The 17,897-nt window shown below is 42.4% G+C and overlaps 1 protein-coding gene across 1 annotated transcript in view; it reads left to right on the forward strand.

Moving 5' to 3' along the window:
* LOC117459660 (ras-related protein ORAB-1-like) overlaps positions 1–17,659 on the forward strand; it is a 35,622-nt gene extending 17,963 nt beyond the window's left edge. The window contains exons 2-6 of the mRNA XM_034100698.2: positions 2,528–2,600; positions 9,374–9,469; positions 10,437–10,532; positions 15,664–15,795; positions 16,535–17,659. Of these exons, the coding sequence (XP_033956589.1) occupies positions 2,528–2,600; positions 9,374–9,469; positions 10,437–10,532; positions 15,664–15,795; positions 16,535–16,735 (598 nt within the window). The 3' untranslated portion in view covers positions 16,736–17,659. The remainder of the gene's footprint in view (positions 1–2,527; positions 2,601–9,373; positions 9,470–10,436; positions 10,533–15,663; positions 15,796–16,534) is intronic.
* The last annotated feature ends 238 nt before the right edge of the window (positions 17,660–17,897 follow it).

A 17,897-nucleotide genomic window follows, 5' to 3' on the forward strand; every position in this document is an offset into this window, starting at 1 on the left:
AAGCACAGAACAACACACCTGCGCAGAAAACCACCCCCCCCCCCCCACCGACGACCAGGCTTTGCGTCTTTCACCAGCCAGTGTGAGGAGCACACTGTTGAGGATTAACCCCCGTAAGGCTGCAGGACCTGACAACATTCCTGGTCGTGTGCTGAAGGACTGCACGGAAGAGCTCACAGATGTCCTCACAGACATTTTTAACATCTCCCAGAGCCAGGCTGTTGTTCCCTCGTGCTTCAAGGAAACCACCATCATTCCAGTGCCAAAGAAGTCATCTCCATCCGGCTTCAACGACTACCGCCCCGTCGCACTAACTTCCACCATCATGAAGTGCTTCGAAAGGCTGGTCATGAAGCAGATCAAATCCCCCCTCCCCCCATCGCTGGACCCGTTTTAGTTTGCCTACCGAGCTAAACGGTCCACAGAGGATGCAATCTCCTTCGCTCTCCACCCAGCCCTCACACACCTGGACACTAAGACTGACACTAAGACTATGGACCCATATGTCAGAATGCTATTCATAGACTTCAGCTCAGCATTCAACACCATCATCCCCCAGCAGCTTGTAAAAAAACGTACAGACCTGGGCCTCAGCCCCTCTCTCTGTAACTGGTTGCTGGACTTCCTAACAGAGAGACCACAAGCTGTACGGGTCAACAATAACACCTCAAACACCCTCATACTGAGTATGAGGGCCCCCCAAGGATATGTGCTCAGCCCCCTTCTCTTCACTCTGCTGACCCACGACTGCAAACCCATCTTCAGCACCAACCACATCGTGAAGTTTGCAGACGACACTACTGTGGTGGGTCTCATCAGCAACAACGATGAGACTAACTACAGGAAGGAAGTGAACCAGCTGGCCCTATGGTGCCAAAATAAAAACCTCTTCCTCAACCTGGAGAAAACAAAGGAGATAGTTGTTGACTTCAGGAGAACCCACCGTCGACCCCCTCTCCCATGACCATCAACGGTGCTGCTGTGACGCACCAAATTCCTTGGGGTGACCATCACTGATGACCTCACCTGGAAAATCAACACCACCGCACTAGCGAGGAAAGCCCAGCAGCGCCTGTACTTCATCCGGAAGCTCAAGCAAGCCGGAGCATCACCCCCCATCTTGCTGTCCTTTTATCGAGGCGCCACCGAGAGCATCCTCAGCAGCTGTATCACGCTGTGGTTTGGAAGCTGCACCGCCGCCGACCGCAAGAGCCTGCAGCGCATAGTGAACTCTGAACAGAGGATCATCGGTGCCTCGCTCCCCTCACTACAGGACATATACAACACCCGCCTCACCCGCAAAGCACTCAGCATTGTGGGTGACTCCACCCACCCCTCCAACAGCCTCACAACCAACCTTCCTCATCCAGCACCAGTCACTTTTCTGCCATCTCCGCTGAACACTTTAACATATTATTAACATTTTAAACTTTATACCCCGGTTATCTAGGCCCTTTTTTTTTGTTTTTTGTTTGATGTATATATGTCACACTGTAGGACCTCGAGAAATGATATTTCGAGATTTCTGGATGTACAACATGTATAATTCTTGACAATAAAGCTGACTTTGACAGGCTGCAGTGGAGACGCTGCGCACAGCTGATTGACAGCTGGAAAACAAACCACCAAATAAAAAAACAAAACATGAATTGACTTCACTCCGCAGGGATCCCCCGATACTTTCTTACAGTTTCTCATCATAGGGGGGTCTCCTGTCCCCGGCACAAACACACTGACACACTGCCTGAGGAAGGTTATGTGTATTTTGTCATTAACTTTTTTCGGACCACTTATTTATTTAGGTGATGATCCGACCTCCATGTTGCTACTCTGGTTCAAACTCCATCCACCAAACAATATGATTTGTCTTCCCAAATTAACCAAAATCTGACACGATGTGAAATGTTTTTATTAGCTGTTCTGTCATAATTTCCTGCGATCTTCTTCATGCAGTCAGTCTGAATGAATATTAATACGGGGCGTTTCTTTGACTATTTATAGGTTACGTGAAGCCCGCAAAAGCTGCGCTGCATTTCGAGTTGATTGTGATTTATAAAGGGAAACCGGCGTAGGACGTGCCGCACAGTGTTTTATAAATCGGAAAATGTCTGCGTATTTATTTGCTTTGTCCTACGTAAGCAACCTTCCCACGTGAATCCTTCGCAAGTCTTTATAAATGAGGCCCCTGATCTGATATTAAGCGAAAGGTTTCTTATCGCATTCAAATACAATTCCATCTCATCTTATCTAACCTTCCCAATTGTCAAGTTTTTTCATATTAGTTTCATATTGTATTTGTATGGACTGTTAATGACACCAAAACATGTCGCCATATGCTATTTTTCAGTTGGCATAGGCAATTTGAAGTGCTTTTAATCATATGGAAATCAATGATTTGTATAACTTGCATCCACATTTCATGGTATTCTGTATTTTTAGTTTGAAATTCCTGGGAAAATTCTGTTGTTCACTCACTTCAATTTCTGGATATCCTTTAACTAAAGTTATTTTTTACCTTTCCTCACAGTGACTATTTATTTAAGCTGCTCCTGATTGGTGACTCTGGTGTTGGAAAGTCTTGCCTTCTTCTTCGATTTGCAGTAAGTTTCACCAAAATGCCACAAACTGTTTTTTGTTTTTTAAAAAAATGCATTTTCCATTTACAGTCTTACAGTATTTTAAAATATGCATTTACTATATGCTACTGTTGAAAGATGTTTTCAGTTGGACAACAATATATAAAAAGAGGACATTGTGCAGAATTCAGGAGGCTGTATTGTTATATTCATAACTATGTTTTCATCTTTGTATAATTACCTGAAACTGGTCTTGTCATATCTTCATATATAAATGTACATAAGGATGGGGGGCCTTTCCAGTTCTCCATGGTTCACTGCCATGTTTCTTTATAGAGGGGTATTTTGTGTTTTACATTACCTTAAGGCCACCATAGTTGTGACAGGCTTGTAAAACTTAGATAACTGAATCTGTTGCAACTGTAACTCCAGTTGTCTCCCAGTCCTACACACTGTCCCTTTAACTGTGATTCTCATTAATGTAATAAGAGTAATTTATATGATTACATGTGCAAAATAAAACATGAACTTGCCCTTAAGTAGTATGTCCACTGTGTATCCATCCTGCTGCTCTTTCACTTTATCCACACCTTGGCCACTTATTTAAAAAATATTATTATTATTAAAAAATAAAACTGTTACTTTCAAGACCTCCTCACCCTGGTTCACACCCGCACTGCGTAAAATGAAGCAGCGAGACCGCCAACTTGAACGTCTTTCAAAGAAATCATCCCTCACAGTCCATTTCATAAGCTACAAACTCCATCTCAATGCATACAAAGATGCTCTTATTGCCGCTAAATCTGCCTACCTCTCCAACATCTTCACTGACCCCTCCCGTAAGCCCAGGACCCTCTTCTCCACAGTTAACAAGCTCTTCAAACCCCGTGCTGATAACCTCCCTACTTCTACTTCCGCTACTTGCAGCTCATTCCTCCAGTTTTTCGCAGACAAAATTAACGCCATTAACCACTCCTTCTCAGCTCCATCTGATATACAAGTATCTCCCCCAACCTCCACCGCTACCATTTCTCCCCCCTTCTCCCTTGACCTCCTGACTCCTCCTCCCCAGCGCCGCCTCTCCCAGTTCAACCTGGTTACCCCACTTGAAATACTCCATCTGATCGGTTCCTCAAATCCCACAACCTGCTCCCTTGACCCTCTACCCACTCCTCTCCTGAAGTCCTGCCTCCCCGTCCTCTGCCCCTAGCTTGCTAACCTTTTCAACACCTCGCTGTCCCATGGAACCGTCCCCTCTGCCTTCAAAACTGCTGCCGTTACTCCAATCCTCAAAAAACCTGGTCTTGATCCCTCCTCCCTCACTAATTACCGCGCCATCTCCAACCTACCATTCCTCTCAAAAACTCTTGAACGCATTGTAGCCAAACAAATTCACTGCCATCTCCAAACCAACCAGCTTTATGAACCCCTTCAGTCTGGATTTCGTCCTCACCACAGTACAGAAACTGCACTCGTAAAAGTCCTCACCTCTGCTGACACTGGTTCCCTCAATATTCTCATCCTCCTCGACCTGAGTACAGCCTTCGATACCGTGAGCCACAACATCCTGCTCACCCGACTCAGGGACATTGGTATTGAAGGTATTGCACTCAGATGGCTCCAGTCTTACCTCACTGAACGATCCCACTTCATCTCCCTCCCCAACCACTCCTCTGCCACAGCCTCAGTCACCCAAGGCGTTCCTCAAGGATCAGTACTTGGCCCCCTCCTCTTCATCATTTACATCCTCCCCCTCAGTCAGATACTCTGCCACTTCAACCTGGACTTCCACTGCTATGCTGATGACACTCAGATCTACCTCAGCACCAAATGCCTCCATAACCCACCCCTTACCCACATCGATTCCTGTCTGACAGCTATTAAAACTTGGATTAACATAACCTCCTCAAACTGAACAGCAACAAAACAGAACTCCTCCTAATCGGCTCCAAATCCACCCTCAGCAAGGTCACTAACATAACACTCACCATCGATGGCACCATTGTTTCCCCCTCCAATCAGGCACGCAACCTTGGCGTAATCTTTGACCTCTCCCTCGAACCTCACATCCGCCAAACAGTCAAAACCTCATTTTTCCACCTCCGCAATATTGCAAAAATCCTACCCTCTCTCCCCCGCCCCGCAGCGGAACGACTAATCCATGCCTTCATTTCCTCCCGCCTTGACTACTGCAACTCACTTCTTTACGGCATCAGCACTACATCCCTCAACAGACTTCAACGGGTTCAAAATGATGCTGCACGTCTCCTCACGCATACCAAATGATGGCATCACATCACCCCAGTCCTCAAAGACCTCCACTGGCTTCCTGTCTCCCATCGCATCAACAACAAAGTTCTGGTCCTCACCTACAAAGCACTCCACCATCTTGCCCCCCCTTATCTCACAAACCCTCTCACTCCTTATCAACCCCCATGGTCCCTCAGATCCACCGCAGCCGACTCCTATCCATTCCCACATCCACACTCTGCAGCTTTGGGGACAGAGCCTTCTCAGTGGCAGCTCCTAGGCTCTGGAATTCCCTCCCCCAAGATCTCCGTGACTCTGAGTCCCTCACAGTCTTTCAGTCCCGCCTCAAAACACATATTTTCAACTCTGTCTACCCATAAGCCCCCCCCCCTCTCAATCAACTTCCTCTTGACTGCCTTTTTATTTGTTACTTATTTGTTTGCCTGTCCTTGTTTGTCTACCCTCCCTCATACTGTAAAGCGTCTTTGAGTTGTGAAAAGCGCTATATAAATAAAATGCATTATTATTATTATTATTATTTGAGGGTGCGTGTATGTGTTGGGGCGGCACCATATCAGAAAAAAATGCAATATGCAATAACATTGTTGAATATTGCTATGACGATATCACTTGCAATATTTAAACAAACAGTTAAATATATATTGTTTCTGCTTTGGGTTCACACCATAGACTGTATATATAAATGGACGTAGTGTCCGTGACGTCAGTCAGAGTTGCTGATAAGTCCTTAGTAGGCGTAGGCGGCCGCTGCCGTCTCGACAGTGACGTCAGTCTAACTCCAGCACGCTCCACCTGATCCAAATAAGGGCAAAGAGGCGGAGCCGAGGCGGCATAAGATAAGTCCGATATTGAAATGAAGAATACTCCACCAGGCACCAACACAACAAACACGTCCGAGTTCAAGCTGTGTTCCCCGGATCAGCCTGGCATCTGAGCCCCTGTAGCATCCTGGAGCTAACAGAGCTAACGGAGCTAGCAGAGGGACAGAAATCTAGAAGCAGCAGTCACCGTAGTGACCACGCCCTAATTTATGCAACAACTTTAAGACCTAATATAACTAAAAGGGGTGCGTTATAAAAAATGCACTCCCCAATTCATTGTCATGAAGGTGGAATCTAACTATATCCAGAATAATTTGTATTGCATCCAGGGGTAGAAACATGTTTATTTCTGCTGTAAAGTTGGGCATTTTAGCATGGGGGTCTATGGAAATTGCTCCTTTCTGCAGCCTGCTTCTACCGGCCAATAGATGAACTGCAGTTTGTGGCACTTCCTTATGGGCTTCCCGGCTCTGCCCCAGAGTTTTCCGCTTGGTTCACACAAATCACGTAGTGATAAGCCTATGCAGAAAAAAATGAAATTAATTATTTACATTCCAACAACATGATTTTATTGTTTATTACTTTATGATCACTAAGACAAAATTACAACCATTTCTGGTACTATAAACAAAAAGATACATACTTCCAGGATTATTGAAATACATCTATAAATATATCTGAAAACAAGAGAAATTATTTCATTTTAAACAAATGTGACTGAAAGTTGTTGGGCTGGCCAGCTGTTCTAAATAACCACAAAATAGTCGGCATGCATTCATTTATCATCATGTCATTTAAGTTGCACACTCACAGAGGACGAAAGCGCTAAAAACATGTAGTTCTTATTTGCCAGGTATATCCGATAATATCATGATTTAGGATTCAGCATTGTCACACGTCTGCTGCTCGCTGTGTTACCTTGTGTGGTGCTGCCTGAGCAAACCGGAAACTCAATCCTTCTTTTTTTTTTAGGAAAAACAATATTTGCAGTTCACCTAAGGGGCCATACAGACAGGTTTTTGTACTTGCTCATGTCCACTGTTGTCATTGTACACGCACAAATTGTTCAGATCACAACCAGGGTGACCGGACGTCTCCTTCATCAGAAAATATCCGAGCATCTGTGGTAGGGGTCGACCGATTATCGGCCAGGCCGATTATCGGGGCCGATATTCATCATTTGACCGATTATCGGTATCGGCCTTTTTTTAATAAAATTGCCGATAACACTTTGGCTCTGATGCGGCCGTTTCTCTGTCTGCAGTCACCACTCTCTGTACACGAGCAATGTCCCGCCCACAGCGCTATCTGATAGGCTATTACTGAAGTGTCAATCAACACTGAAGATTTTCCGGGCGGGAGCCAGCCATAGAGACGGGACCTTCTCAGATTACAGGCAGATGCGAAGAACGCAGACACAGACAGAGGCAAGCAGCAGCGCTGAGTGGCAGAGCCATACATGTGTTTCGAAGGTAAATCAGTTGAAAGCCGAAGTTCAATAAACATCCCAATCCCCTATGCTGAAGTTGCAAAAACAGCACGATCTATTGATTTAATTCTATCAGCTTCCCAGTTACACAGGGACGCGGGAAGTCAGTCAGCGTGCAGCGTCTTGCAGCGGAACTGTGGTGCGGAGGAGGGGCTGCGAGTGAAGCCTCGCAGTTTTTCAGGTTGATATGTGAAGCTCATTAGCTAGCCAACATGTATTTAGCAAATGTTTAGCAAAATATTAGAAGTGAGGCTACTAGTCTAACTTTAGGTCTACTGCAATAGCCTCACTTTTAATAGTTTGCAAAACATTAGCTAGCATAGTGTTTTGCAGTTGCTAGCAGTTTATTGGGATTGTATGCTAGACAGACAGGCATTGGTTTGATATAATAAATTAAGCATTATTGTTAGTTAAGCATGTCAGCCTGCTGCCCCACTTCTTGTCTCTCTAACTCATTGCAGATGGCTGCACTAAAGAAAAGGGCACAGAGAGGAAACCAGTTGTAAGATGTTTTAAAAGTTCATTAAACATAATATAGGCTATGCTTAAATGCATTTCAAAGAAGTTGTGTTGGAGTTTGTGTTATTTTACATTTTGACACCAAGATTTTCTGATTTTACTGCAAATGTATATCGGTTCCAAATATCGGTTATCGGTCTCCTTGATTACTAATAATCGGTATCGGTATCGGCCTTGAAAAAGCCATATCGGTCGATCCCTAATCTGTGGCCTATACTACGAAGCAGGATTTGCGGTTAGAGAGGTAACTTCAGGGTTAACTCTGGGTTAGAGAGGTAACTTCAGGGTTAACTCTGGCTTTCCGGTCCTATGACGCTGGTTCACTTCTTACCGGGGTAGAGCTCCATGGTAACTTATGCTGAACACCTAACCTGCTCCGGAGCAGGTTATAAGAGATCAACTCAGTGAAAGCACCTCCTGCTGACCAATCAGAGCTCAGTGTGGGGAGTTTAAAGCTATCGCGTCATATTACAGGATAAAATAAATATAGCTGCTGTATGCAGGAAAAAGGTCCGGCAAAAATCACAGACTGTGTGCACATGAAAATTAATAGAATATCACCTCCCGTCTTCAGAGCAATCTGACTATTGTTACATTAGCGTTAAGAAAGCTTACTTATGTTACCGGATCAAACTAACATTACGTAAATGTTTTACCAGCTGTTCCTGGATTAAGTGTTTAAGTCATGGATGTTTACCTTCTTCATATTTGTCTAACATCATAGTTTACTATTCATTCATGAAGTATGACGCTGCGCTGTCAGTACACTTCTCCATGTTTGTGATTGGTCAAATGTTGCTAACCCTGCCCCTTTCACGTGAACGTGCTCTCAGCCAGACAGAGAAACCCGGGGTTGATTTACCGAGTACCAGCGTCGTAGGATCACTTAGCGAGATCTCGTTTGTTAGGGTTAGTTAAGCCAGATAACTCAAAGATATCCAGGGTCTGTTGAACTGGCTTCGTCGTACAGGCCACTGATGTGTGTAGAGTTAGGGATGGTTATACTGTGGCAGCACCTGTAGTTTTGAACAGATATAATGAAGGTAAACAGTGGCCGACTGCACGCTGCCACTGCAAGTCTCGGATCATGCAGGCAGGCTACGTGTTCTGTCTGCTGCCGTCTGGCAGGCGTTACCGCAGCATCAGGACAAAAACCACAAGACTGAGGGACAGTTTCATCCCACACCTGAGCTTGCAATTTTTATATTTTTATTTGGTGTTATTTATAAATAACACCAAATAAAAATATAAAACACCAAAGGAACCTTCTATCTAAGTTTTTCATACATGACCTAACTGCACCATAGTTGTGTATATGTTATGACAACACACCTTTGCATCTTGACCTCTAGAGCAGGAAGCCTTCATCTGATTTGCCACGTATTTTAACATGCAGAGCATGAATACATAGCACATGAAATAGGCTATCATTGATCGCAGTTCCAGCAACCTGTGTGTGTGTGTGTGTGTGTGTGTGTGTGTGTGTGTGTGTGTGTGTGTGTGTGTGTGTGTGTGTGTGTGTGTGTGTGTGTGTGTGTGTGTGTGTGTGTGTGTGTGTGTGTGTGTGTGTGTGTGTGTGTGTGTGTGTGTGTGTGTGTGTGTGGGTGTGGGTGTGGGTGTGGGTGGGTGTGTGTGTGTGTGTGTGTGTGTGTGTGTGTGTGTGTGTGTCATCTAACTCTGACTGTTTCTCTCTGCAGGATGACACATACACAGAGAGTTACATTAGCACTATTGGTGTGGACTTCAAAATACGAACCATAGAACTAGATGGAAAGACCATTAAACTTCAGATTGTAAGTATCCTGCTGATCTCTCTTCTCTTTGTTCTTCCATGAGTCGCTCAGAGATAAGAATCATTGTTAGGACATTGGCATTAGATCACATGTGTCAAACTCAAGGCCCGGGGGGGATTTAATTTTGGCCAACAGGATAATTTTGAATTACTATTAGATCTTGCCCACCGGTATATTGCACGCACACCTTCACTCAATCCTGAGGATTTCCTCAGCTCAGAGCCTGACCCCAAACATTGATGAACTTGCACCCAAGATGAGATGCCAAGTATCTGGCTTGAACTAGCATCACAGAGCAGCAAACTGAGTTTAAATGGATGTTTCCCAATGCACTTTTTTTCCTGCAAGAACAGGGCTGGTTTGTTTTTTTCTTTGAGGGAAATAGTTTTTTTGAAGCTGTTGTTGCCCTGTGGAAAAATGAATAATCATATGAAATGACTCCGGAAAAGCTGCAGATAGAGCCATAAGAAATTAATGCAACTGATTATTTAATGTTGTTTTTATAGGCAATCATTTAAGCGTTGTTAGTTCCAGGTATATTATGTGCAAAATGTTCATTTCAATAAGTTTTACAATAAACATTGAACCAGTCCGGCCCTCGACTAGTACCCATTTTTGAATGATGGCCCACTGTGTATTTGAGTTTGACACCCCTGCATTAGATGATCCACATCAAGTGTTCTAGTGAGTATTTGGCACCAGCACAGTATGTATGTGCAGGAGTTTTTGTAGCAATGTATTTAAAGAGTGAATACATGAGATGAACTATGAATGCTACGTTGATTTGCTATATAAGGGCTTAAAGTGGAGAAGCTAAATGTGCCATGAGCAGCAGAGAGCCTGTTTTACCAATAAGATAAGATGTTGAATATTAAACAAAAAATGAAAATGCTGGGTAGTGAGAACAATTGTATTGCTTTGGTCTTTGTCTCCTGTCAAAGCTGTACTTATGTTTTCCTTTTTAAAGTGGGACACGGCGGGTCAGGAAAGGTTTCGCACCATTACCTCCAGCTACTACAGAGGGGCTCATGGGATCATCGTAGTGTATGATGTCACAGACCAGGTCAGTACGCCAACTCATACTCTATCCATCTAGTCCGTGTATGTATTCAATTATCAGCCATCACATATCTGCCATGCAACATGAAAACATCCATACATACAGTGATGATCATGAGAAAGGTGAGGGATCAGCTAATAACTACATGGGAGGAACTTGTTAATGATCTCAAGGCAGCTGTGACCACAGTCACCAAGAAAACTATTGGTAACACACTACACTAGGGCTGCAACAAACGACTAATTTGATAATCGATTAATCTATCGATTAATGAAACGATTAATCGACTATTTGGACTATTATGCCTTGCACAATTTCTCAAGCGCTCTTATTTATCAACTTTTAGATTTAGCTTGAGGTTGTTTTAGGCATGTGGAAACTAACAATGAAGACAATAAAGATGAATACTTGATTCAAAAATACATATATTATTAAATTACACATTTTGAACAAAATTAACATTGCTTTTTATTTAAATTAAATAAATAATATTTCACATCAAAAGAAACAACAGTGTTTTAACAAATCGTATTAAATAATCTGATGACAGAACTGTAAACAGAATAGCTGAAACTTTAACAAAATAAATACCTCTAATCATTAACCTATGTTTGTATAATTGAGTTACTGTAACTCTGTGTGTTGCTGCTAGCACACAGAACACCTGACGTGGAAACGTTACTCGTGGACGAGGCTACAGAGCTGCTAGAAAGACAGTCGAACCCGGTGCATTTCTCCGTCTGAATGTGGTGCACTTTTTCTAAATGTTTAGACAAATTGCTCGTGTTACCGCCCTTACATGCTAAATTCTTATTGTACTTTTGGTAACGAGGATTGTCCACATCAAGACGGGTAAAGTTTAACCACACCTCGGAGCGCGTTCTGTGTTGCATGCATGTAGCAGCTGCGTGTGTGTGTAAACTGCCCCGCCCCCTCGCACACAGACGGGGGAGAGAGATCTCGTCTGATCGAAAATACATCATAGACGCATTTGTTTGTCTTTTTGCATATTAGAAAAACTAGTTGGCGACACTAAGACTGCGATATAATGTTTTTGTAGCAATAATACATGACATATATTTTTTAAATGTCTCCAGTACCGATAAAAAGACCAATAACGTTGGAGCTTAACGGCGCGTAAAACACACGTGATGATGTCACCAACGAATCGACGACTGAATTAGTTGCCAACTAATTTGGTAATCGATTTTAATCGATTAAGTCGATTAGTTGTTGCACCCCTACACTACACCATAATGGATCAAATCCTGCAGCGCCTGAAGGCCCCCTGCTCAAGAAGAACATGAAAGGCCCGTCTGAAGTTTGACAATGAACATCTGCATGATTCAGAGAAGGCTTGGGAGAAGGTGATGTGGTCAGATGAGACCAACATCGAGATCTTTGGCATCAACTCGACACGCCGTGTTTGGAGGAAGAAAAATGCTGACTATAACCCCAGAACACCATCCCCCCGTCAGCGTGGATGTGGAAACATTATGCTTTGGGGGTGTTTCTCTGCTAAGGGGACAGGAGGACTTACGCATCGAGGAGAGGATGTACAGGGCCATGTAATGTAAAATCTTGGCAGATAGCCTCCTTCCCCTCAGCCAGGACACTGAAAATGGGTCATGGAGGGGTCTTCCAGCAGGACAATGACCCTGGACATACGGCCAAGGCAACACAGGAGTGGCTAAAGAAGAAGCACATTCAGGTGATGGAGTGGCCTAGCCAGTCTCCAGACCTTAATCCCATAGAAAATCTGTGGAGGCAGCTGCAGCTTCCATCAGCCTCAAAACCTTCTGGATTTGGAGAGGATCTTCAGAGAGGAGTGGACCAACATCCTTCCTGAGATGTGCACAAACCTGGTGACCAACTACAAGAAGCGTCTGACCTCTGTGCGTCCAACAAGGGTTTCTCCACCAAGTACTAACACATGTTTACAAGGGGGTCAAATATTTATTTCCCATGTTTAAATGTAAATCAATTTGTATCTTTTATATAATGTACATTTCTGGATTTTCTTTTTGATATTCTTACTCTCACTGTTAAAATAAACCTACCATTACAAATATAGACTGGTCATTTCTTTGTAAGTGGGCAAACTTACAGATGTAGCACTCTAGAAAAGACTCCAGCCAACAGGTTCCTGCCAAAGACCCAACGGATCCCAACGGATCCCAGCGGCTGGGAATGTTAAGCCCTTCCACTATTTTCCAAGAGGGCGTTGCCAGATTTTCAATTTCAGGATTTAACCATGAGATGGCGCTTCATTCACAAATACAGAAAGACAAGTTTCATGGACTTGCAGTACTTCAGTTGTGTTTTGGTGAAGAGCATTTGAACACATATTTGTTATGGTTTTCACAGGCTACGACAGTATAACGAAAAAACATCAATATTTTAGATCAAATAAAGTATATCTAATCTTGTAATTCAATAATATATAGTCTTTATATATTAAATAATCATAATAATAATGTAAATGTTTACACCCTTATACCTTTACAATAGTTTGCTTTAATATGCAGTATATTTTTTGTAATATTTCTTTGGGTGTTTGCTTCCTCCTGCTCCCTTTCGGACACATATTAATATGAAGATATTATTAAGATAAGATGTTAGTTTATTGATTGAACCTTTTTGTTCATACTGATATTCTGTACAAACTGTGAAGTCCACTGAGACAAATGTAACATTTGATATTGGGCTATATACATAAACATTGATTGATTGATTGATTGATTGATTGATTGATTGATTGATTGATTTGTTTAGAGTTATCTGCTGTCCCACGGTAATTGAGAAGGCTCACATTCCGACCATTATTTAAAACAATAGGCGCTTTCACACCGTGTACAGTTTGATTTGTATAGAGGAACCTGTGGCTGAATGGCCGGCGATTAGGTGTGGCGCATTTATCATTAGGTGATCAGAGCAGATCAGATTTCATTTAAAAAACAGGTCTGATTTTAAGAACCTAAAATAAATACAAATAGCCTATATGTTTTTTCTAATATTGTTGTGGTCACGTGACTTTGGTTTGAGAAGTGGGGGACGGACACGAAACACAATTTTAAAAAAAAAAAAAAAAAAAAAAAAAAAAAAAAAAAAAAATTCAAGTTCCTGCCTTTCTACAAATATATTAGGGACTATGGTGTTAAAAAATCCAAGAAAAATGTGTAGTGTAGGGTTGGGAGGGTTACTTTGTAAATGTAATCAGTTACTGATTACCGAATACAGTAAAACTCCTGTCTCCTGTACACCAAAACAAAAGACACAAAAAGCAAAAGGAAACTGAACGTGTTTTTACTGTTTTAATGGCTTATCAAGAGCACAACTGAAACATCACATCTGAAACGATGCAACAACATAATACACTTTTTGGGGATGCAGCTTGGGATGTGAGGAGTGAGGGACACGGCTTAGAACGGGCTTGTCGCCTTCTGTCCTACCAGTATTGGCAGGACATGAATTAAAATGTCGAACTTCATTTTAAGGACATTTCGGCCAGGGGTGTAGAGCTATATTTGTTTAAGCCTATTGTATGATAACTGTGTGATTACTATTTCTTTTCAAATGCATATATGCCACCCATTTACACCCCTCTTTCCGTCAAGAATTGGAATTTGAATAGAACTTAGTTTTAGTTTCTGGATCTCACTGAGAACACTGTACCGCTTCATTGTAGGATGTCTGCCTTGTCTCCACTTTATAAATAAGTAATTAGATAGGCTACCTTACCATTAGGCTACTGCGCTCATAAAGAATGATAAGAATAAGAATAATGCCGGCGTGATCAGATCACATGACCTGTTCAAGCCGGTGCCGCATAAAAACAACAGTCTGGACAAGTACTGGCTTGAAACTATATGTTAGTCTTTGTTTCATGCAGAAAGACCCAGGAAACATGGAGATACGATGATATAAAGTTAATAGAAATATATTTCAAAAGTATGAAAAATTGTTCTAATGTTAGTAACTATTAAAGAAACAATGGGGACAATTCTGTTTTACCATTGTAACTGCTGTGCAGACATACTGATAAAATAGGGCTTCTATAGGCTAATTACCTTAAATAAACTCACTAAGAGGAAGTAAAGTCCCCTGGTTTGTGACTAGATGTGAAGTCAAAAGATAGTCACTCAGAGGGGGGTACTATTTATTTTCAAATGCATATAGCCTATGCCACCCATTTACATGAACACCGCTCTTCCCGTTAAGAATTTGAATAGACTTAGTTTGGTCACTCATTTTTAATCACACACGTCTCCCCGTCCCAAAAATAATAAAACACTTCACTGAACATAAAAACATAAAAGTCAACTGAGTGTCACTTGCAATGACAGTGTTGTGTTTTTATTTTATGAACCTTTTACATTAAAAATGGTTGTTGAATATATCAATATTATTATGAATATGGATAGTGGCTGTGGCTGATGGGCCATTAGGTATGTAAACACACAGCTGAGAGCTGCTGTTTCATTCAGACTGTTTAAAAAACGGTAACAACGGACTATTTTTCTTAGCGGATGCATGTCAATTTAAATCAATAAAAACATTTTCTAAATCCATAAAAGCATTTAAATTAATATTGGGAGTCATGTCACTTTGTTGAGAATGTGGCCATGTAATAAGCGGGATAATGTGCAGCGACTTGATCCTTATGGGGAAAATAATACAATTCATGCTGATCAAGATCCCTCCGCTACGCGTCGGGACCCTCATCTGCCTGACGAGGCTCCATTAAAATATAAATATTTTTAGTGAATTACTGAGTTTAGGCACGTTAATAACGTTGTAATGAAGTTGAATACAGTATATTCATATTTGTCTGTGCTTTCATGTAAATTCGGCGAACATAAATGATCGTGGTGAAGATAATGATTAAATTAGGATTAAAAATCGAACAGAGTGAAAAGCTGAATTGTCTTTACGAAGACACTGTCTTCTTCATCTTACTATTTGAGGATTAAGCTTCTGTTCACTTCCCTCAAAACATTGATCCTATCCTCATTCTGCACAAAGGTTGTTATTACTGTCCACACAATGCAGCCTTGTGGTGGCTCATAGAGCCACAAACAGTCCTGCCACATCTGGTTGCTCAGTTTTAATGTTTAACTGATCCCTCTTTTAGGAGTCCTTCAACAACGTCAAACAGTGGCTGCAGGAGATCGATCGCTATGCCAGTGAAAATGTCAACAAGCTATTGGTGGGGAATAAGTGTGACCTGACGACAAAGAAGGTGGTGGACTACACAACAGCCAAGGTAAAGCTGGTGTACAGAAACCTTCACTCTCCTCTCTTGTAGGGAGTCCGTGTCTCTGCTTTAGTTTGGCATTTTGGAAGATGTCTTATTTAAGTTAGACAAGAAGAGGGGCAGAGCAGAGGGTTGAACGCTGCTCTCTACTTCAGCCAAAGGGGATACATACAGTGGCAAAAAAAGTATGGGAACCCCTTGAAATTTCCTGGTTTTACGCATGAATTTGTCATGAAATGTGACCTGATATTCATGTACGTCACAGTTAAAGACAAACACAATGAGCTTAAAGATCCCCTATCATGCAATATACACTTTTTGATGTCTTTGATACATAGTTTCCCCAGTATGTAGGAGACGTCAGAAAATAAAACCTTCTCTCTTTTCCTACTTACCCACATCTCTAAAAACGGTGTACAACGGAGCTGATCCAGATTTGATCTGGTCATGACGACATTACAAAATGTTGGGCTGGCTTTACACCCACGGGCCTATCAGAAATGTCGCTATTTGTCGCGGTCTGTGTTTACACTAGCAAGCATCGCTAACAGTCAGAGCTAACACGGGGTGAACTATAGGCCAAGTCTAAAGGCTGAGTCTAAAGCTTAGGTGTTCCTACCTGTTTTTGCTATCATGCAGGGTCATGTAGTGTTTAAATGTGTTATTACTGTTCACTAATTAAATAATGTAAAGTAAAAGCCTAATTTATATCCACAATCTGTGCTCTGTGCTCCTCTGCTATGTGCAGGAGTTTGCAGACTCTTTGGGCATCCCCTTTTTGGAAACTAGCGCCAAGAACGCCACCAATGTGGAGCAGGCCTTCATGACCATGGCTGCTGAAATCAAGAAGAGGATGGGCCCCGGGGCCACAGCCGGAGGAGGGGACAAACCAAACGTAAAGCTTACCCCCGGCACTACTGTCAAACCATCGTCAGGAGGATGCTGCTGAGCTCTTGCCCCCCCCCCCCCCCCCCCTTGTCCTCCTTTATCTGCAGGCCTGTCAGACTGTCTGCCATGTCCTCAAACTCCACTGTGTCCCCCCCCTCCAATAGACAGGACAGGGACGATTTACATGTCTCTGTGAGCAGAACAAGAGGAAGTCTCCCATATTTGTACTGTACATAGTAGAGCCGCACTACCAAAAATAAATAAAGCATCATTCTTATTGTCACACTGTCCTGTCTAACCCCGCTGCTCAGAGACTACTTTTTTGTTTGGCCCCCTTCATGCAGGCTTATGAGAACAGTGTGTTTATCTGCATTCCTCATACGGATGGTAATGAATCACTTTGCTAATTAGCTTTCTTTTTTTCTATGATTATGTTGCTGTGTCCTTCAGTCTGCACAGCAGCGTCTCACTGTCCACCATCTGAAGTCTAGTGTGTGTGTGTGTGTGTGTGTGTGTGTGTGTGTGTGTGTGTGTGTGTGTGTGTGTGTGTGTGTGTGTGTGTGTGTGTGTGTGTGTGTGTGTGTGTGTGTGTGTGTGTGTGTGTGTGTGTGTGTGTGTGTGTGTGTGTGTGTGTGTGTGTGTGTGTGTGTGTGTGTGTGTGATCGGATTTGCCAGTCCTATAGTGTTTCTTGCATTATTGAATCTTAATTGTGGTGGCTAAAGACAACCTGAAGTTTGTAGCTCAACTTTTAACTCTTCAACTGAAATAAATATTGTACTACCAAACTGTATGAAATGTGAGGACCTGTCTGCAATTTCTGGTCAGGTGTATAGAAAACCTGTTTGAATTATTTATTCTACATTCTTTTGGCATATGTTTTGCCAATTACACAGGGTCTGTTTGCAAATGGCTGTAGGCATATATAAAATACAATGTTCTCTTGTTTTCATAATAAATGAATGAATGAATTCAATGTGAAAGGAACTCTTGGGATAGTGTTTCCTGTAGGCCTATGAAGAACCATTTGAAACAGTGCTTTAATGTGTGGCTCTAAATCAGGGTCAGGTCACCACAACATGGCCAAGGATGTGTTTGTGTGGACATGCATGAGAATCTTCATTATCACATGTCATGGCCATTTCCACTGATCATAATTCCATTGTTGTGGTCTACTAGAATAGATGTATACTGTGCAATTTTCCAAACTCACATTGGTTTCGCA

Source organism: Pseudochaenichthys georgianus, chromosome 15, assembly GCF_902827115.2.
Source record: "Pseudochaenichthys georgianus chromosome 15, fPseGeo1.2, whole genome shotgun sequence".
Classification (NCBI taxonomy): domain Eukaryota; kingdom Metazoa; phylum Chordata; class Actinopteri; order Perciformes; family Channichthyidae; genus Pseudochaenichthys; species Pseudochaenichthys georgianus.